The following is a 22,157-nucleotide window of genomic DNA, read 5'->3' on the forward strand; positions in this document are numbered from 1 at the left end:
GTTTCTTGTTTTGCATGAATGACCCGATGCCCCAGTTAGGTGAAGATTTCGCTTAATGACCAATATAATGGTCTAAAATACCAAACTCCACCCACCCGGGACAACAGGCCATGAAAAACGAACTCTCCCTCAGTGGCGTAGAAAACAGACCACAATGTAGCAACCAATGATTTATATGTACACACTAGACCTGGCACTCCCCCACCATTTAAAACAATATTTTGGAAGCTATAGAAATGCATTTATTAATGTACAGACACCTTAATGCATATTTTAAAGTTATATTATGTGAGCTAAAAAAAATATATAAATAAAACCGTTATCTTAATGTATCGTTTTTTTATAGATTACTAATGTTATGGTCCCCACTACAACCAATAAATAGTTTAATATATTTAATTGTGGCTTTTAAACATTTAATTGATGTAAGAATTCCATTAATTAATTACTTTGGAGGACTGCTCCTACTGGAGAGTGCCAATACATAGCATTAACAATCCAGGGTTTATACACATCATTAGCGGCAATGAACTGGCAGTGGATGAGGCTAAATAGTTTATTCTCTACTCAGGAAAATACATTTTCAGGACACTACACTAGCTAGTATACTACACACATGCAAATATGTGAGTTTTTATTCTGGGTGATAAGTATAACGCATAAGAAATGCACACAAAATAATGTACCAATTATCATCTTTTATTCATTTCTCTCATACATTGCCAGCATATTTTATGCAGTCAAACAACCAGGTGGTCATTTACATCCTACCCTTAATCTTTACTTCTTAAACACTGGTTTAGCAAAGATAATTCAATTTTATCCAGTAAGCGTGAGCCTTGAACCATTTCCGTCAACTTGAGGACAGGACAATGTCAGATCAACTATCTAAGTATGAAGATGACCTCATCTTACTTTTGCTGATCCATATTCAACTAACTGTGGACCAGATGACAATACCAAAGCCTCAAGAAAAGGCAGGGCAAATCAATAGAGACAAAATTGAGATAAAGTAGATGAGGAGTAGACCGCAATCTGAAGATGCAAAAAAAAAAAATAGGACTGCTTATTATCATTACGTACCACTAGTTTCTACTATTGAGTTCTCTTGCCATGAGAATTATATCAGGCTTCATATCTTGTGCTTAGACTTGTGTTGCTGAACTTCTTCCCAGTCCAACCAAGGCATTTGGTCGTACTACCAAAACTGAACATTTTCAAAGCAAACATAACCTTTCTTTCAATATACTAAATTAAAGTGGAAATTGAATAGTTCATATTACACAACAATTATAACGAAGTGGTGGCAAATAAGACTTCCAAAAAGGACAACCGAAAACAGAAATAAAGCTCATGATTCCACAAGATGGCCAACTTGCCTGAGATTGACAGAACACATTACCTTATTATTTCAGAAAACCCACTACCGGAATGCAGCTTATGGCTTTTTTTGTGCTGTAAAGTGTTCACCTTTATCATTTAAGGCACAAGGAAGGAATGACTTGATAGAGCTTGCCAAAAGTAACCAGCAAGACAAATAATATAGAAAAGGCCAAATAAAATAAGACAAATTAAGAACAAAAAGTCACAAAAAGTGCAAGATAGTGGCTCATCCTCCTTGGCCTAGCTTTGTGCAGCTTAAGAAGACTGAGAATGTTGAGTGAAGGATAATGGGATGTTATAGAGCAGAGACAGAGGTGTTTCTTGGTTGGCCAGATACTGAGTGGAATGGATGGGTTGGACATGTCATCCTACATGCCCATCCGAATGCTCTGAATGATCTGGAAGATAGCTGTGGAGAGAAATTCAAATGTTAAGAAAATAAATCACTGGAGTTCATGGACAAAGAAACTTGGTGAGTCAAATAATCACTTGAATGACACTGGAAAACCCTGACCTGGAAAAAAAGCATTTTAATAGGTTTTAATTCACCGATGACAGCAGTCGTCACTGAAGCTCAGAACACAGCTGGGAACTGACCAGAATGTTCCACCGGAATTATCTACTTTACCCATTTTCTTCTAACTCGCCAGTGTGACTATATCCCTCCTTTCCTGCAAGGTTTTAATTTTGATTTCCAAGGTGACTAATGTAACTGCTCAATTATGTTCTGATGGAATCTCTGAAAGTGTTGCCAAACCCACTGACTACTAAAAGCTTGGATTGGGACAAACAGTGGGAGGTAGTAAAGCAAAATGTCAAACCAGACCACACAGAAACAGTACAAACAGATTATCTGACCCTGGATAAAGAAGAAACAAACAGTCTCCAACAGTTAGCTGGCGGAGGTCCTAGAACACTTATCAAAACTTGTGTCCTTCCCCAATATTAGCTGAGGTGGGCAACAAGCACGTTGATATTGCCTGTTAAAGGCAAACAGTGACAAAAAGGTGTGTAAAAAGGCTGACAAAACCCTAAGGCTGTTACAAGAGACTAACAAACCCCTCAAGGGACCACTGCTTGGTTTAAATACTGCAAAAACTAAATACTACGATAAAGTTATGAAATCTGTTTTTAGACTCAGGTTTCGCCATCAGCTCGAAGATGGTGTCTCCTTTTTGGTCAGTCTTACTCTTAGCGGAGGGGGCAGAGCTGAGGGTGGTCCGACAGTGAGAAGCAGGCCCTCTGATGGTCTCCCTCCGCTGAGACTGACCATCAGACGCTGGCACAATCAGTCCAATAAAATAAAGAAGGCACATTATTTCAATTTATGCACACTCAGCTGAGCCTCACAAGTAATACAACAAATGATGATCCTGTACCTCATGTTGAAATACAATTTTTAAAATGGTTTGAGAAGAACAATTCAAGCATAGCCAATCATGTATTGGGCATATAGCCTCCAACAACCTCATTGCTACATAACTGTTTTTAATAGATTAATGTTGCAGAGGCTTATGTTTTTTAAGTCATGTTTTTAAAAAAAAATATAATCTGAGCGGTAGATCTCTGCCTTCATTTTGAGTCAGGAAGCGATCTAATCTCAGAAAGGTTTGGGGACTACAAGGATCAGATAGGTATGCAATAGGGTTTCATCTGGCCTTATGACAAGCTCAGTAAAATGTTGGATACACCCATCCAATCCTTTCAGATCAACAAATGTGTCTAGGACATGGGATGGGCAAATGGCGGCCTACGGTGCAATTTCAAAATTTGGTTGTGCATCAGCAGTTTCTCTCTTGTTAAGTCAGTCACTGATAAGTCAGTCAATTAGCCCATGTCAGCTACATATTTTTTTTTTAGATTGCCAAGTTAGTTTTGAGCCAGCTATCTATACTTGTTATCATGGTCGAATTACCGGCAGGTCCTCATTGATTTTGTTAGTCAGTCTCACTCAGATATCATTTTAAAAACTGAAAACATCTCTCCACCCTATGGCAAAATGTGTAGAATTGCAGCATAGATTATTTAAAACTTCAACATTTTCTCTACACCCCAAATTCCTCTCCGCTGTCAAGAGGGGGGAGCCACTAAAATGTTTTGCTTGAAATGTGGGACAGGGGGAGAATATGGGGATCAATTTCAGAGCTGTTCAGAGCTGTTCACTGGCAAATTAGTAAAAGTCAACACAACTCACCTGATCCACACACAACAAAGATGAAGAGCGCCAACAGCCAGGGCCCCACGGCTACCTTATCATCCTGAGGGTTTCTCTGTGGAACCAAATACAGTACACGTCATGCTATCATGTCAAAAGTAATCATTACAAAAAAGTTTGGAAACTGCATCAAAACCGCAGTAACTGCAGTCGACTGTGTATTTTGGACGCAGTAACTGCAGTTATACTGCACTGTAACTGCTGTTACACTACAAAATTACTGTATTAAAAAAATATATTTGCAGCATACTGCTGTTAAACTGGAATTTGACTGTAATCAGAGTGCAGTCATTCTACTGTACTGTATCATATTGGTCAAACATGTATACCTCTAAAAGCCGTAATCAGAAACATACAGCGGTTTAAATAAAACATGTAACTCAACTTGGCATGATGTAAAAATGTACTTTCATGGATACTATTAACGTTACAGCTGACCAAAGATTGACGGCATGAGCTGTTGGCACCTGGGCTAGAAACATTGATATATGTGAATATAAAAATAAAAAGCTAGCAAACAATCAGACAATTAAGCGTTTGCCTTTGACTAATTTACGTAGCGTTAACATATTCCTTAACTCGTTCGCAAACCGAAATAAAAATAGTAAAAAAAAAACATGTTACCGTGGATTTGGATACGTTGCCTCTTTGCGTGATATTCTTGCTGTGTTTTTCGTTGGCCATACGAATCCTCTGTTTGGCGACCATCTTCCAAATAAGTAGGTTATTAATTATTTTTTACAAAAAGTCAGGAATGTGAGTGATATGGTTAATATGTCTCACTTATGTACTACTGGCTCTTGTCTACAGTAGCCACTTTTTCAAAAGGAAGAATAATAGCAGTGCAAATGTCTACGTATACAAATCTTAACCCCGCCCACACAGGAAGACCACATTTCGAACTTGCAATGTTTATTTGGCATATCTTTCCGCCGCCCACTGTGTGGCAATATAGTTCTTCCCACTTCGATCATTCCACAGTAGCATTTACAATACTGCCTTTGCTATTGCAGTTTCGGTCCGTGTGTTTATGTATAATTCCTATTACCTTGACCAGGTCCACAATCCTAGTGCATCAGCTATTTCGACTTTGATGTAGTAAAAGCAAACCTAATGCACTTGACTTGGATGTTATTTGGTATTTTATTAGGCTCCGCATTAGCTTTTGCAAAAGCAGCAGCTACTCTTTCCGGGGACACATAAAACATTACATAGTAAAGAACATTAATATACAAGAACAACTCAAGGACAGAACTACATCAACTAAAAAAATAAGGCACACATAGCCTACATATCAATACATACACACAAAATATCTAGGTCAAATAGGGGAGAGGTATCGTGCCTTGGGGTGTTGCTTTATCTGTTTTTTGAAACCAGGTTGGCTGTTCATTTGAGCAATGCATTGACAATTACATTTTAATTTCAGTACTGTCTTTATTCTTGTAAAGGGTGGAATGTAAGGTAGGTTCATGATCCCCAAACCAACAATGATCAGAATTTACAAATATACTGAACAAAAATATAAAAAAAGTGTTGGTCCCATGTCTCATGAGCTGAAATAAAATATCCCAGAATTTGTCCACACTGTAATAATATTTTATCCTCAAAATATTCTCAATATTCAAAATATTCTTAGTGTGGACAAATTCTGGGATATTTTATTTCAGCTCATGAGACATGGGACCAACACTTTATATTTTTGTTCAGTATATTTGTAAATTCTGATCATTGTTGGTTTGGGGATCATTAACCTATGTAGTTCTGTAGTTGATGAAGTTCTGTCCTTGAGTTGTTCACAACGCAGAGGACGAGAGGTCAATAGAGTACTAATGATCAATGGAAATAGTGTTTTTTCTGTAATATCAATGGGTCAGAGACATGGGAGGAATTTCAGTCCGGGACTCATAGCTACATGGCAAGTTCTCATTGGTCCAAATTGTTTATAAATTGAACCTGAAGTAGGATACTTGTTATTTGGCCATTGGCCCAGTTTTATTGCAATGAATTGTGATTGGTCAACCACAGGCTATGGCTGGGTTATAAAACTACATCCTGTCCCTTTGTTCTGTGGAGAGAGTCACTGAGGACAGGGGAGCATCAACATCTACTGCCCTGCATGATTTGTTCTCTTTGAATAAACCCATTTTCCTCCCCCTGGTTTGCTTTGGGGTCTGTGTTATTGAAGAATAACATCAACTGCTAACAACACCCACAAAAAGCTTATTTCTCTCAAATTGTGTGAACAAATTTGTCTACATCCCTGTTAGTGAACATTTCTTCTTCTGCCAAGATAATCCAACCACCTGACAGGTGTGGCATATCTAGAAGATGATTAAACAGCATGATCATTACACAGGTGCATCTTGTGCTCAGGATAATAAAAGGCCACTCTAAAATGTGCAGTTTTGTCACACAACACAATGCCTCAGACGTCTCAATTTTTGAGGGATCGTGCAATTGGCATGCTGACTGCAGGATTGTCCACCAGAGCTGTTGAAATTGTTGCATGTTGCGTTTATATTTTTGTTCAATATACAGTGCATTCGGAAAGTATTCAGACCCCTTGACTTTTTTCATATTTTGTTCAATTACAGTTTTATTCTAAAATTGGTTAAATTGCTTTTTCCCCCATCAATCTACACACAATATCCCCTAATGGCAAATCAAAAACGGAAATATCTAATTTACATAAGTATTCAGAACCTTTACTCAGTACTTTGTTGAAGCACCTTTGGCAGTGATTACAGCCTCGAGTCTTCTTGGGTATGAAACTACAAGCATGGCACACCTGTATTTGGGGAGTTTCTCCCATTCTTCTCTGCAGATTCTCTCATACTCTGTCAGGTTGGATGGGGAGCGTCGCTGCACTGCTATTTTCAGGTCAATCCAGAGATGCTCAATCGTGTTCAAGTCCGGGCTCTGGCTGGGCCACTCAAGGACATTCAGAGACTTGTCCCGAAGCCATTCCTGCGTTGTCTTGGCTGTGTGCTTAGGGTCATTGTTCTGTTGGAAGGTGAACCTTTGCCCTAGTCTGAGGTCCTAAGTACTCTGGAGTAGGTTTTCATCAAGGATCTCTCTGTCCTTTGCTCCGTTCATCTGTCACTCGATCCTGACTGGTATTCCAGTCCCTGCTTCTGAAAAACATCCCCACAGCATGATGCTGCCACCACCATGCTTCACCGTAGGGATGATGACAGGTTTCCTCCAGACGTGACGCTTGGCATTCAGGCAAAAGAGTTCAATCTTGTTTCTCATGGTCTGCAAGTCCTTTAGGTGCCTTTTGGCAAACTCCAAGCGGGCTGTCATGTACCTTTTACTGAGTAGTGGCTGCCGTCTGGCCACTCTACCATAAAGGCTTGATTGGTGGAGTGCTTCAGAGATTGTTGTCCTTCTGTATGGTTCTCCCATCTCCACAGAGGGACTCTGGAGCTCTGTCAGAGAGACCATTAGGTTTTTGGTCACCTCCCTGACCAAGGCCCTTCTTTGGCCAGGTGGTCAGCTCTAGGAAGAGTCTTGGTGGTTCCAAACTTCTTCCATTTAAGAATGATGGAGGCCACTGTGTTCTTGGGGACCTTCAATGCTGCAGAAATGTTTTGGTACGCTTCCCCAGATCTGTGCCTCAACACAATCCTGTCATCGGAGCTATAACTACAGTTCCTTCGATCTCATGGCTTGGTTTTTGCTCTGACATTCACTGTCAACTGTGGAACTTTATATAGACAGGTGTGTGCCTTCCCAAATCATGTCCAATCAGTTGAATTTACAACAGGTGGACTCCAAGTTGTAGAAACATCTCAAAGATGATCAATGGAAACAGGATGCACCTGAGCTCAATTTCAAGTCTCATAGCGAAGGTTCTGAATACTTATTTAAGGTATTTCAAAAAACATGTTTTCACTTTGTCATTATGGGGTAATGTGTGCAGATTGATGAGGGAAATGTTTTATTTTTAATCCATTTTAGAATCAGGCTGTAACGTCACAAAATGTGGAAAAAGTCAAGGGGTCTGAATACTTTCCGAATGCACTATATATTCAACCCACAGACAGTTTAAGCAGACAAATGGTGTTGGTGGTGACCGTTATGATTGCAGATTATTATTCACTTGGTTGTGTCCAGTGAGATAATTTAATCTTTTAATCCTTGAGATAATAAAAAAATGATAATAATTCAATTTTACAGGTAAATGTTCACCTACTACTGAATGCTGGTTGGCATTAATATTAAAGAGTCACCTCAGAGACAGTTGCCGCACCTATTTCCAGTAATTCCTGTAATTCCTGTCCTAGAGAGGAAATTATTTTTTATGTTCCACCTTGAAGACTGACGCTGGCTGCTAATACATATTCGGGCTTTCGGGGTGGGAACGTTGTGGTGATTTCCACGTGTAGCAGAGAAATAACAAATAGGGCACTCACTGACAGCTGTCACTGTAATTAGCTAGCGTGCTAATCCTAGCCAGCTAATGAAAGTTATGTGACACCTGACACCATTTAGGTACTGTAAGGTGTCAGGTGAAAATAATTATTATAAAATAATAATAATTCTAAAATGATTTTTTAAGAAGTCTACCACCCTACATGTCAAGAGATGAGTTTCAGCGAAACTGTGCCTATATGAGCTGTTGACATGCGGGCAACCAACCATACACATTCACCCTGACCCTACACACCCTACTTAGACAAAGGCAATAGTGCTGACATAACATTGACAGGTCAGTGCAGCATTTCTCCACCATTTCTGTACCAGTGACTGGCAAGACATGGTCCTCTTTTTTAACCAGCTCATGTTTAAAACAATATGTAAAAACACCACTGGAGATACAACTCACCAATATTACTGTTCCTCTGCTCTAGCCTTGTTGTTTGCCTCCCTGTTGTGCCTTCAGGAGGTATTCACACCCCTTGACTTTGTCCACATTTTGTTGTTACAGCCTGAGATTTTGTGTCACTGGCCTACACACAATACCCCATAATGTCAAAGTGGAATTATGTTTTTAGAATTTTTAACAACTTAAAACATTTTAAGCTGAAATGTCTTGAGTCAATAAGTACTCAAACCCTTTTTTTTGGCAAGCATAAATAAATTCAGGAGTAAAATGCATGTTTTGGAATATTTCTTCCCCTACAGGATTCCTACTTTTCACTCTGTCAATTAGGTTAGTATTGTGGAGTATCTACAATGTTGTTGATCCATCCTCAGTTTTCTCCAATCACAGCCATTAAACTCTATAACCGTTTTTAAGTCACCATTGGCCTCATGGTGAAATCCTTGAGTGGTTTCCTCTCCTGCAACTGAGTTAGGAAGGACGCTGTTACGTATACGCCGGGAGTCAGAAAGCATGTGCAGGAGGTGCATTTAATACAGAACAGCTACAAATGCACAAACATGGGAAGTGAAGTGAATGTGAGACAATTAAAAATACCTATGGACTGATGAACACAGAGGGCTTAATAAAGGGGAAGTAATCAGGGAAGTGATGAATTCCAGGTGTGCCTAATGATGAGGCGCAGGTGTGCGTGATGAAGGTTGCCAGGTGTGCGTAATGATGGGTTGCCAGAACTGGTGGTTAGTAAACTGGCGACGGTGAGCGCCGAAGCGGTAGTAGACGCCTAAACTCAGCAAAAAAAGTAACGTCCCTTTTTCAGGACCCTGTCTTTGAAAGATATTCGTAAAAATCCAAATAACTTCACAGATCTTCATTGTAAAGGGTTTGAACACTGTTTCCCATGCTTGTTCAATGAACCATAAACAATTAATGAACATGCACCTGTTGAACGGATGTTAAGACACAAACAGCTTACAGACGGTAGGCAATTAAGGTCACAGTTATGAAAACTTAGGACACTAAAGAGGCCTTTCTACTGACTCTGAAAAACACCAAAAGAAAGATGCCCAGGGTCCCTGCTCATCTGCGTGAATGTGCCTTAGGCATGCTGCAAGGAGGCATGAGGACTGCAGATGTGGCCAGGGCAATAGATTGCAATGTCCGTACTGTGAGATGCCTAAGACAGCGCTACAGGGAGACAGGGCGGACAGCTGATCATCCTCACAGTGGCAGACCACGTGTAACAACACCTGCACAGGATCGGTACATCCAAACATCACACCTGCGGGACAGGTACAGGATGGCAACAACAACAACTGCCCGAGTTACACCAGAAACGGACAATCCCTCCATCAGTGCTCAGACTGTCCGCAATAGGCTGAAAGAGGCTGGACTGAGGGCTTGTAGGCCTGTTGTAAGGCATGTCTTCACCCTACATCACCGGCAACAACGTCGCCTATGGGCACAAACCCACCGTCGCTGGACCAGACAGGACTGGCAAAAAGTGCTCTTCACTGACGAGTCATGGTTTTGTCTCACCAGGGGTGATGGTCAGATTCACGTTTATTGTCGAAGGAATGAACGTTACACCGAGGCCTGTACTCTGGAGTAGGATCAATTTGGAGGTGGAGGGTCCGTCATGGTCTGGGGTGGTGTGTCACAGCATCATCAGACTGCGCTTGTTGTCATTGCAGGCAATCTCAACGCTGTGCGTTACAGGGAAGACATCCTCCTCCCTCATGTGGGTAACCTTCCTGCAGGCTCATCCTGACATGACCCTCCAGCATGACAATGCCACCAGCCATACTGCTCGTTCTGTGAGTGATTTCCTGCAAGACAGGAATGTCAGTGTTCTGCCATGGCCAGTGACGAGCCCGGATCTCAATCCTATTGAGCACGTCGGGGACCTGTTGGATCGGAGGGTGAGGGCTAGGGCCATTCCCCCCAGAAATGTCCCGGAACTTGCAGGTGCCTTGGTGGAAGAGTGGGGTAACATCTCACAGCAAGAACTGGCAAATCTGGTGCCATCCATGAGGAGGAGATGCACTGCAGTACTTAATGCAGCTGCTGGCCAAACCGGATACTGACTGTTACTTTTGATGTTAACCCCCCTTTTGTTCAGGGACACATTATTCCATGTCTGTTAGTCACATGTCTGTGGAACTTGTTCAGTTTATTTGTCAGTTGTTGAATCTTATGTTCATACAAATATTTACACATGTTAAGTTTGCTGAAAATAAACGCAGTTGACAGTGAGGATGTTTTTTGTTGTTGTTGCTGAGTTTATATCTTTGTAGTGACTGGGTGTATTGATACACCATCCAAAGTGTAATTATTAACTTTTCTATTCTCAAAGCGATATTCAATGTCTGTTTTTTATATTTCTACCAATAGGTGACCTTCTTTGTGAGACATTGGAAAACCTCCCTGTTGAATCTGTTTGAAATGCGCTGCGCGACTGAGGGACCTTACAGATAATTGTATGTGTGGGGTACAGAGATGAGGTAGTTCAAATATCATGCTAAACTATTATTGCACACAAAGTCCATACAACTTGTTAAGCACATTTTTACTCCTGAACTTATTTAGGCTTGCCATAACAAAGGGGTTGACTACTTATTGACTTAAGTCATTTCCACTTTTAATTAATTAATTAGTAAAAGTTTTGAAAAATATGATTCCACTTTGACATTACGGGGTATTGTGTGTTGGCCAGTGACACAAAATCTCAATTTAATCAATTTTAAATTCAGTCTAATACAACAAAATGTGGAAAAAGTCAAGGGATGTGAATATTTTCTGAAGGCACTGTAGAACCTAAAATGGTTCTTTGGACAACCCTTTGAAGAAAACCCTTTTGGGTTTGAGGTAGAACCCTTTTGGGTTTCAGGTAGGCCCCTTTCCACAGTGGGTTCTACATGGAACCCAAAAGGGTTCTACCCAAAACACAAAAGCTTTTTACCTGGAACCTAACTGATAAAATAGTCAGAGCAGGTCTCTTTTATGATTCCGCGTTTGACCTCGAATGTGAGTTTGTGTGACCTCAGCTCAGCCTATCAGAACACCGGGCTGGCCAAACGCTCATTATAGATTAGTATAATACAGAAATTGCGAGAAAAAATAAATCTTAACGGGCCCATGGGCCACCGGCCATGTCACCTTTTTCAATTTTTTATTTAAAAAATATATATATGTATATATATATATATATTTGTGTGTCAATTTCGACCAGTCCACCCAATAAAAAAATGGTCCAGCCCATCTGGTCAATCCGCCCCTGTATATTTGGAAAAATTGAGTTGCTGATTATACAGATAGCAGATCAGCTCATGAATAATGGGGAGATGAAGAGTGGATATTGTTTTAATGTCAAGGTATCTTAAGGACCAACTCTGTTTTAAAAAATATCCATATCTACTCTCATACCGTTTGTTGATCACACATTCTCTACTGAAGCTCTCACATGGGCAGCAAGTACGAAACAGCGCAGGGAAGCAGATGAAATTGTATAGCGGTATTTTGACATGCATAGGCGAGAGACGTGCTTTGATAATGCAACCTATGGATTACAGAATAAAGTTCCGAATTTTTATGCGAGACAGGAGTCAGGATTTGGGCTTTCAGTGGCATTGGGACTGGATAGGAAAATAGCCAGGCTCTACAACAGGAGAGGATAGAATTTTCCCTCATGCCTCACTGACATTGACGCCTATGTAGTAAATTGTGTATAGGTCTATCACATTTGTTACTGTCTGAAGAGTCACAATGACAGCTCAAATAAGCACACGTTTTTTTATAAGCTACACTGTAGGGGTTTCCTGTAGGGTTTATTAACTGCATTCAGGTTGTGTATGCAGTCCGGCAGTGTCAATTGTGTGTGTGCTTTCACTTTGTGTGAATTAAATCAAATCAAAGTTTATTTGTCACGTGCGCCGAATACAACAGGTGTAGTAGACCTTACAGTGAAATGCTTACTTACAGTGTCATGGGCGTCGTAAGGATTGGACCAAGGCGCAGCGGGTAAAGTGCTCATCTTCTTAATTTATTCAAAGCAACGTGAACACTTAAACAAAAATAACAAAACGACGAAACAGTTCCATAAGGCACACAGGCTATACAGAAAATAACCACCCACAAAACACAAGTGAAAACAAACCCAACTAAATATGGCCTCCAATTAGAGACAATGACAACCAGCTGCCTCTAATTGGAGGTCATTGCCAAAAACCCAACAGAAATAGAAAACTAGATATACACATAGAAATAGAAAATATAGAACATAAATCAAAAACACCGAACCACACAAAACAAACACCCCCTGCCACGCCCTGACCAAACTACAACGACAAATAACCCCTTTTACTGGTCAGGATGTGACAGTACCCCCCCCAAAGGTGCAGACCCCGAATGCACCTCAAAAACAAAAATCCCACAAAAATAACCCAAAACTTAAAGGGAGGGTGGCCACCGTCAACAACGGTCCCTGTGCTACACCCCCCCCCCCCCCCTCCCAATCCTCCCACTATGGAGGTGGCTCTAGCTCTGGGCGTAGCTCCCGTTCCGTAGACTCCGGGCTGGGGAGCGTCGCTGGAGACTCTGGGCTGGGGAGCGTCGCTGGAGACTCTGGGCTGGGGAGCATCGCTGGAGACTCCGGGATGGGGAGCGTCGCTGGAGACTCTGGGCTGGGGAGCGTCGCTGGAGGCTGCAGACTGGAGAGCGTCGCTGGAGGCTGCAGACTGGAGAGCGTCGCTGGAGGCTGCTGACTGGAGAGCGTCGCTGGAGGCTGCAGACTGGAGAGTGTCGCTGGAGGCTGCAGACTGGAGAGCGTCGCTGAAGGCTGCAGACTGGAGAGCATCGCTGGAGGCCGAGTGCTCACAGCAGGCACTGGCTGTACCGGGTTATGGAGGCGCACTGGAGGATGAGTGCAGGGAACAGGATCAGGACGTACTAATGGCAGAGTGCTCACAGCAGGCACTGGCTGTACCGGGTTATGGAGACGCACTTGAGGGTGAGTGCGAGGAGCACGAACAGGACGTACTGGACTGGGAAGGTGCACTAGAGGCCTGATGCGTGGGGCTGGCTTTGGAGGCGCCAGACTAGTGACACGCACCTCAGGGCTAGTGCGAGGAGCAGGAACAGGACGTACTGGACTGGGCAGGCGCACTAGAGGCCTGATGCGTGGGGCTGGTTTTGGAGGCGCCAGCCTAGTAACACGCACCTCGGGGCTAGTGCGAGGAGCAGGAACAGGGTAAACTGGACCGAGGAGATGCACTGGTGGCCAGATGCGCTGCGCCGGCGCACTTCTCCCTGGCTGCCGGCTAACTCTCGCCTGGCAACGCTGCGGAGCCCTTATTGACCGCACCGGACTGTGCACGCATATGGGTGACACAGTGCGTATCACCGCATAACAAGCTGCTTGCTTGATCCGTCGCTCCCCATAATAAGCACGGGGAGTTGGCACAGGTCTCCTTCCTGACTCTGCCCAACGCCCGTGTGCCCCCCCCCCCCCCCCCATTTTTTTGGGGGGGATGCCTCTCGGCCTCATCTAGCTCCCTTAGTTTCCTCTCCCAGAAATAACCCCTTTTACTGGTCAGGACGTGACATACAGGCTCTAACCAACAGTGCAAAAAAGGTATTTGGTGAACAATAGGTAAGTAAAGAAATAAAAACAACAGTAAAAAGACAGTGAAAAATAACAGTAGCGAGGCTATAAAAGTAGCGAGGCTATAAAAGTAGCGAGGCTACATACAGACACCGGTTAGTCAGGCTGATTGAGGTAGTATGTACATGTAGATATGGTTAAAGTGACTATGCATATATGATGATCAGAGAGTAGCAGTAGCGTAAAAGAGGGTTTGGCAAGTGGTGGGTGGCAGGACACAGTGCAGATAACCCGGTTAGCTAATGTGCGGGAGCACTGGTTGGTCGGGCCAATTGAGGTAGTATGTACATGAATGTGTAGTTAAAGTGACTATGCATATATGATAAACAGAGAGTAGCAGCAGCGTAAAAGAGGGGTTGGGGGGGGGCACACAGTGCAAATAGTCCGGGTAGCCATTTGATCATTTGATTACCTGTTCAGGAGTTTTATGGCTTGGGGGTAAAAACTGTTGAGAAGCCTTTTTGCCCTAGTCTTGGCACTCCGGTACCACTTGCCATGCGGTAGTAGAGAGAACAGTCTATGACTGGGGTGGCTGGGGTCTTTGACAATTTTTAGGGCCTTCCTCTGACACCGCCTGGTGTAGAGGTCATGGATGGCAGGCAGCTTAGCCCCAGTGATGTACTGGGCCGTACGCACTACCCTCTGTAGTGCCTTGCGGTCGGAGGCCGAGCAATTGCCGTACCAGGCAGTGATGCAACCAGTCAGGAGGCTCTCGATGTTGCAGCTGTAGAACCTTTTGAGGATCTCAGGACCCATGACACACACTTAGTATTACTTTCTTAGCTACACTATACATATCTCCCTGGAATAGTACATAATTTATGAAGCAGCATACAATACATTTTTGGACTCACCATTGAGCTGTGCTCACTTGAACAGGATTTTGGCACGGCGGTCCTTCCTGTGGTCAAATCTGTCATGAAAAGTCTGGCATTCAAATCAAATCAAATCAAACTTTATTAGTCACATGCGCCGAATACAACATGTAGACCTTACCGTGAAATGCTTACTTACAAGCCCTTAACCAACAGTGCAGTTCAAGAAGAGTTAAGAAAATATTTACCAAATAGACTAAAGTAAAAAATTATAATAAAAAGTAACACAATAAGAATAACAATAACGAGGCTATATACAGGGGGTACCGTTACCGAGTCAATGTGCGGGGGTACAGGTTAGTTCAGGTCATTTGTACATGTAGGTAGGGGTGAAGTGGCTATGCATAGATAATAAACAATGAGTAGCAGCAGTGCACAAAAGGTAGGGGGATCAATGTAAATAGTCCGGTGGCGATTTTATTAATTGTGAAGCAGTCTTATGGCGTGGGGGTAGAAGCTGTTGAGGAGCATTTTGGTCCTAGACTTGGCCCTCCGGTACCGCTTGCCCTGCGGTAGCAGAGAAAACAGTCTATAACTTGGGTGACTGGAGTCTCTGCCAATTTTATGGCCTTTCCTCTGACACCGCTTATTATATAGGTCCTGGATGGCAGGAAGCTTGGCTCCAGTGATGCACTGGGCCGTACGCATTACCCTCTATAGCACCTTACGGTCAGATGCCAAGCAGTTGCCATACCAGGCAGTGATGCAACCGGTCAGGATGCTCTCGATGGTGCAGCTGTAGAATCTTCTGAGGATCTGAGGACCCATGCCAAATCTTTTCAGTCTCCCGAGGGGGAAAAGGTTTTGTCGTGCCCTCTTTACGACTGTCTTTGTATGTTTGGACCATGATAGTTCGTTGGTGATGTGAACACCAAGGACCTTGAAACTCTCGACCCGCTCCACAACTGGGGGCCTGTTCGACCCGCCTGTTCGGCCCACTTTTTCCTGTAGTCCACAATCAGCTCCTTTGTCTTGCTCACATTGAGGGAGAGGATGTTGTCCTGGCACCACACTGCCAGTTCTGATTTATGGTGCTTTCAAGACAACTGGGAAATTGAAAAAAACAAGGTTGTATCATGATGTCAGTGATCTCCAGGTCGGAGCTCTAGAAAGAGGCTTGGAATTCAAAGTTGGATGACCATTCAAAACGTTTTTTCCCAGTATGAGCTTGTTTTTTTCCGAGTTCTCAGTTGTCTTGAACTCACTGAAGTCTGAGATTTCCCAGTTCCGAGTTTCCAGTTGTTTTGAACGCAGGGGAGTCATGCTCGATTGACAGCATGGCCAATGTATTCTAGCTTTTCTGTCCCAAAGTGTTGCATGTGAATGTTTATGCTTTTAAGCTTGGAAAAGAGACCCTTAAACCCAGACTTGGACCACACACCCACTCCACTGAATAGCAAGCAGGCTAGTGATTGCTTTGCAACGCTGTGTAACGTTTATGTCCAATGGCCGATAAGCACCGATACGTTTTATCTATAATTTCTCTTCATATGACAAGAAAAGGATTTGCCAGTAGCTTGTTGACTTGATTTATGACGACTGCTTGTCTAGCTTTCTAGCTATAGTTTTTAAGGTATGACGTTAACATGATCAGTCCAATCAAAGCTACGGTAGATTTGACGTCATTTTATCTGTGGCCAATGACCCTGAGCCTTGGATTGGCACTTCTAATGTAAATCTATGGCAGCACCCAAGGGGGCTTGAACTTTCTAGCTCTCCCTGTAGATTTTGCAGTGATGTTGTGTCCCCATGAGTGGCAGAACACTGAACCAATCATGGCGCAGCTAGAGATTACCTTACACTCTGTATTTTCTGCCGGCTGCCAATCCACCTGCATTTTGGAGCTGCCTTACTCAAGAAAGCAAAAAAGAGACCATGTTTGTATGTGGCTTTATTAACTAAATTATACAATTTTAAACATTGTTTCCAAATTGATATGTGACACGTATTAATGCCAAAATAACATGCAAAACAGGCAACCACAAATGTATTTTTATTTTATCTGCTAAACAGGTTGGGCTCTGCCCTGAATGATGCAATTTCAACAGTTTTTTTGGTCAAGTTAACTAATTATTGTATTTTGTAGAATTTATATAACAACATTACAAACTTGTTTAGCATTATCTAGTGAAATTGTTGCATGATTCCGCTATTTTCATCCGTTTCAATTGGGGACTTTTATTTTGAAGGCGAGCCGCCGATTACACTATTGTTGCTCACCACACATAGGTGGACAAATCGAAGGAGAAATGGCGAAGAGATGGCTACCCTTTTCGCTTCTGTTTCTAGTTCTCTCCCTGTACTGTGCTGCGTCGGCTGATAACAGCGGTCTAAAGAAAATGAAGATGCAGTTTGCAACAGGGCCACTTCTTAAATTCCAAATCTGGTAAGTTAAGCGAGTACAACAATACACTTTGAGTAGACATCTTGTCTTGTTGTTGTTCGGCTAGCATCAGCTACTTGCCCGTATGACGTTAGCTGTGCACAGCTAGTTAAATCCTGTTAGCTAATTCTGCTCAGGAAATTGGGGTGGGTGCAGTCAAAGAATCCTGACAGTTTCCACGCAACACCGTATTTTGGTTAGCTAGCAACATCCAAATGTTTATGTAGCTAAATTACAACCGTGTTTTGTCTGTTGTTAATGAATCTGTAGTTGCGAGGTTGAAAAAAAACAAACATACTATTCTAGCTACTTCCGCTGTCAAATAGCTAATTTTGGGATTTGCGTCCCCATGTGGCCACTACCGGTTGGATTAATATCTAACATGTCAAGAGAATGGGATTAACTCAGACCAAGGGATGTGTTTGGAATGTGAAATGCCTTTAAGTATTTTAATAATGGATTTGGACAGTAGATGAACCGTGTGCCATACAGCAATGGAAGGTCACCTCATGCTTTGCAGGCAGCATACAATGCATGGAAGTCACAACGGATCAAAGATAACCTTGGAGTCTTTGATGTTTAGCGTTGTTTGGCTGTGGCCAAGTGTATATAGCCTTGCCTTTAAAGACTGTTTTTTTTTTCAGCGTGTGTCACTGTCTGTTCCCCTCTGGCCCTGTTTGTCTATCTCTCTCTCCTTCTCTCACCCAGCATCTCCTGAGGGTACAAGCGGGTGTTTGAGGAGTACATGCAGGTCTTGTACCAGCGTTACCCAGACATCCGCATTGAGGGGGAGAACTACCTTCCTCTACCCCTCTACCGGTAAATTACACTGTGTGCCACCATACTGTGTAAACACTTGAAGCGTGTTGCAATGTATTCTCCCTTGTGGTTGTTAACAAGTTGCCCTTCTTTGGACTCAGAGGTTTTTGCTTTTTCGGACACTTGTAACTGCCATTTCCTGCCATCTAAAGCAAAAAATGGTCTTGTATGATAACGGATAAAGTAAAAAAATAAATGTGTGTATAAAAAAAAATGATATAGTGGTGCAGCCTGTCCACAAGGTGAAGCAGCGCCCCTCGTACGTTCTTTGGGTAGAACCCTTGATGTGCGTATGCTCTACCGTCTCTCTGGAAGTTGACGTTATTATCTTCTTGTTTGCTGTCCTCAGCCACGTTGCTTCCTTCCTGTCCATGTTCAAGCTGGCACTGATCGGACTGATCATTATCGGCAAGGACCCCTTCGCCCTCTGCGGTATGCAAGCCCCAGGCATCTGGGTCTGGAGTCAGGAGAATAAGGTGAGACTCTCTCTTATGTTTAAAATTTGACAACACTTGGAGTTAGCGTCACAGGCATACCTGCTCTAATGGAAATTAAAGGGTAGATGTAGACAAGAATAGTCAGTACCTCAAGAGACACAGACCGTACCCATGGGATGTCATTAATGGCTCATTTGGGAGAGCGAGGAGATGATGCAGTCTTTGTTTGTGCGTATTGTCAACCTGGATCTCCAAGGTAACATGAGTCCATGGTGCTGAAGTAGAGGGCACACAATATTCAAATCCCCTCCGTGTATATCCTGAACACACTGTGGGCCAATAAAAACGGACCTGTTATGTAAGCACTACTACGGCAGCATTTCTCTCTGTTCCTCTGCTATAACACGTTGGTGTGTTTCCCTGGGCTGGGTACACAGACAGAAGGGCTACGGAATTTTGTGCCCTTGTCCTTGGCAGAACCAATGTGCATATTGACCAATGAAACATTTTTACTTGATGTTCAACTTTCGCTCGCAATTGATTGATGGTGATATTGAATTTCTCTTTTTCTCTCTTTCAGATTTATGCCTGCATGATGGTATTCTTTTTCAGCAACATGGTTGAAAACCAGTGTATGTCAACAGGAGCTTTTGAAATCACATTAAACGGTAAGGCTCACTTTGCCTTTGCATAAGTATGCACAGATCCTTTACGGATCCTGCATAGACGTCATTGTAAAATACCACACAGAGAAGTGTTGAGAGCTGATGTGTTTGTACCTCCCTGGGCAGATGTGCCGGTGTGGTCCAAGCTGGAGTCGGGTCACCTGCCCTCCATGCAGCAGCTGGTCCAGATCCTGGAGAACGAGATGAAGATGAACATACCCATGGACCACCGCTCCTAACCCTGCCTTTACGCCCCCCTCGGACGGAGCCAAAGACCCCTCCACGTACGCAACCCTCGCCCCCCCCCCCCCCCCCCCCAAATCTTCTATCCACCGCAATTTGCACAGTGGAAAGAACCACCATCGCACACACACCCAATACCTCAGATAAATGTATTGTGTGGTATGGGGTTTGTGCACTTTCATATTGTATTCACATCAAATCAAATTTATTTATATAGCCCTTCGTATATCAGCTGAAATCTCAAAGTGCTGTACAGAAACCCAGCCTAAAACCCCAAACAGCAAGCAATGCATGTGAAAGAAGCACGGTGGCTAGGAAAAACTCCCTAGGAAAAACTCCCTAGAAAAAACTCCTTAGAAAGGCCAAAAACCTAGGAAGAAACCTAGAGAGGAACCAGGCTATGAGGGGTGGCCAGTCCTCTTCTGGCTGCGCCGGGTGGATATTATAACAGAACATGGTCAAGATGTTAAAATGTTCATAAATGACCAGCATGGTCAAATAATAATAATCAGAGTAGTTGTCGAGGGTGCAACAAGCACATCCGGTGAACAGGTCAGGGTTTCGTAGCCGCAGGCAGAACAGTTGAAACTGGAGCAGCAGCATGGCCAGGTGGACTGGGGACAGCAAGGAGTCATCATGCCAGGTAGTCCCGAGGCATGATCCTAGGGCTCAGGTCCTCCGAGAGAAAGAAAGAAAGAGAGAATTAGAGAGAGCATGACCATAGTTCACATGACCATAGTTGTCAAATTAGATTACTCAACCTACTCAACTAATTTTTTTGACAGAACTTCAAGGACTTTTATTTATTTATGCGCTTGATGTTTTTGATGCACTTGATGTACTCACTTTTCTGTCTCCCTTTCTTCTCCTCTGCAGGTTTGAGGTGGGTTTCTCAATGGACTGTGAGGTGATGTTTATGAAGGTCTGTGCTGAAGGCAGGAAGACTGCTAGCTCAGACTGGATGTCCCCATTGCTTCTCACCACGTCCCTACGAGATGCCCCTCCCCTAATGCTGGACTGGGATCCACGGCAACCGTGATGGCCATTTTCTCTACTATTACTACTGCAGATCATTCATCCTGGTGTAATAAACGTTCAGCTTTGGCTCTTGCGCTCACAAGGATCAATTCAAGCTCAACAATGTTGATTTTCATGTGGATGGTCAGATTAATATCGAGGTCTTTAGTTAGCCACACAGAACCGATATGTTTTTATTTTGACCCATTATGTGTAGTTTAACCATTTGTTAGTCTTAATTTAACTTAGTTACCTGTAGAACATCTTACATAGTCTGATCATGAGCATTTGAATAATGTTTAACATTTAATTTCTGAATTCTGGTAATTTTTTATCTTTGCATAGCTGTAAGTGGAGCTAAGACGATGAATAAATGTCTAATGGTGAAAGAGCTGTGTGAGCGCTGTCTGTTTGCTAGGACAAGATGTACTGATTTGTTGTTGGTATGAGAACAAGTAAATCATTTTCTAAAGTGACTTGGCGAATGAGGGCAAGACATTCACACCAGCCATATATCAAAGGTTAGGTACATGTAGAATCCAGGAGGGTACTATTTTTGTATGAAACAGGCCTACAGTTTCATCGTAAATTTAAAAGACCTATGTAAATACAGTTAAAGAACACAGGAGACCACATTCTAAGCAGATGTAAAATGTATTGATTTTGAATTTGCACGGTAAGTAGAGACCATCTGGCTTCTCATTAACCACCCAGATAAGGTTTACATGGTAAGTAGATCACCAGGTTAAGACATTTGGTTAAATCCTTATCTAGTCAAATCCTTATCGAGTCAAGCTTCTATGAATTTCTAGCACATCCTTGTGTAAAGGGCCCTGCAAATTAGGCAGAGACGTGAAGTAAATTCCTAGAAACTCATGGAAAGCAAAACTTAATGGATCTCTTTAATAAGAGACTTCTGTTAGAGATAGCATTCCACAACTGAAGCTACTGTAATGTTAAGTTAGAAACAGTGTAAATAGTCAAAACCAAATAACTAGGTGTGTTGCATGGAAAGTTATCCCCTACTGTAATTCTTAGCACCAGAAGCAATCTACCACTATTTCTTGTAATGCCACTTAATGAGAGTAAATTGCTGCCCAAAGAACATCACAATCATAACCGTCTAAAATGCTATCTAGACTCGTATAGAGAAGCAGTCTACAGGAGCATATCTCCCAACTAGGTTCAACGATTAAGGGATTTAGAGTTTATTTGGACTGGAGCAGTGAATGTTGAGTCTCTTAAAAATGTGATTTTCCTGTGTTTTATATATATTTCCACACTCTGAGGTTGGAATAATACTGTGAAATTGTGAAAATTATGATCATGCCCTTTTAGTGTGTAAGAGTTGTTTGAAAAGACTGCCTGAAATTTCTTCCTGTTTTGGTGGGTAGGAGTTTTGGCCTGCCTGGTGATATCACCAGGTGGTAAATTAGTTAAGTCCCGTGTGGCTCAGATGGTAGAGCATGGCACTTGCAACGCAAGGGTTGTGGGTTTGATTCCCATGGGGGACCAATAGCAACAAATATGAAAATGTATGTACTCACTACTGTAAGTCGCTCTGGATAAGAGAGTCTCCAGAATGACAAATGTAAATTAGTTAATATTTCATGATGAAATTTTATTG

The 22,157-nt window shown here is 42.6% G+C and overlaps 1 protein-coding gene and 1 pseudogene across 1 annotated transcript; one reads left to right on the top strand and one right to left on the bottom strand.

Moving 5' to 3' along the window:
• Positions 1-678: 678 nt before the first annotated feature.
• On the bottom strand, positions 679-4,499 carry LOC115156768 (stress-associated endoplasmic reticulum protein 1). The gene is made up of 3 exons (XM_029704440.1): positions 4,223-4,499; positions 3,578-3,653; positions 679-1,792 (listed from the first exon to the last, which is right to left on the bottom strand). The coding sequence occupies exons 1-3, from the start codon at positions 4,304-4,306 to the stop codon at positions 1,752-1,754; spliced, it is 201 nt and encodes a 66-aa protein (XP_029560300.1). The 5' UTR covers positions 4,307-4,499; the 3' UTR covers positions 679-1,751.
• Positions 4,500-17,177: 12,678 nt separating this feature from the next.
• LOC115156769 (thioredoxin reductase-like selenoprotein T1a) lies at positions 17,178-20,921 on the top strand (annotated as a pseudogene).
• Positions 20,922-22,157: the final 1,236 nt, after the last annotated feature.

The sequence above is a fragment of the Salmo trutta genome, chromosome 21 (assembly GCF_901001165.1).
Source record: "Salmo trutta chromosome 21, fSalTru1.1, whole genome shotgun sequence".
Lineage (NCBI taxonomy): Eukaryota > Metazoa > Chordata > Actinopteri > Salmoniformes > Salmonidae > Salmo > Salmo trutta.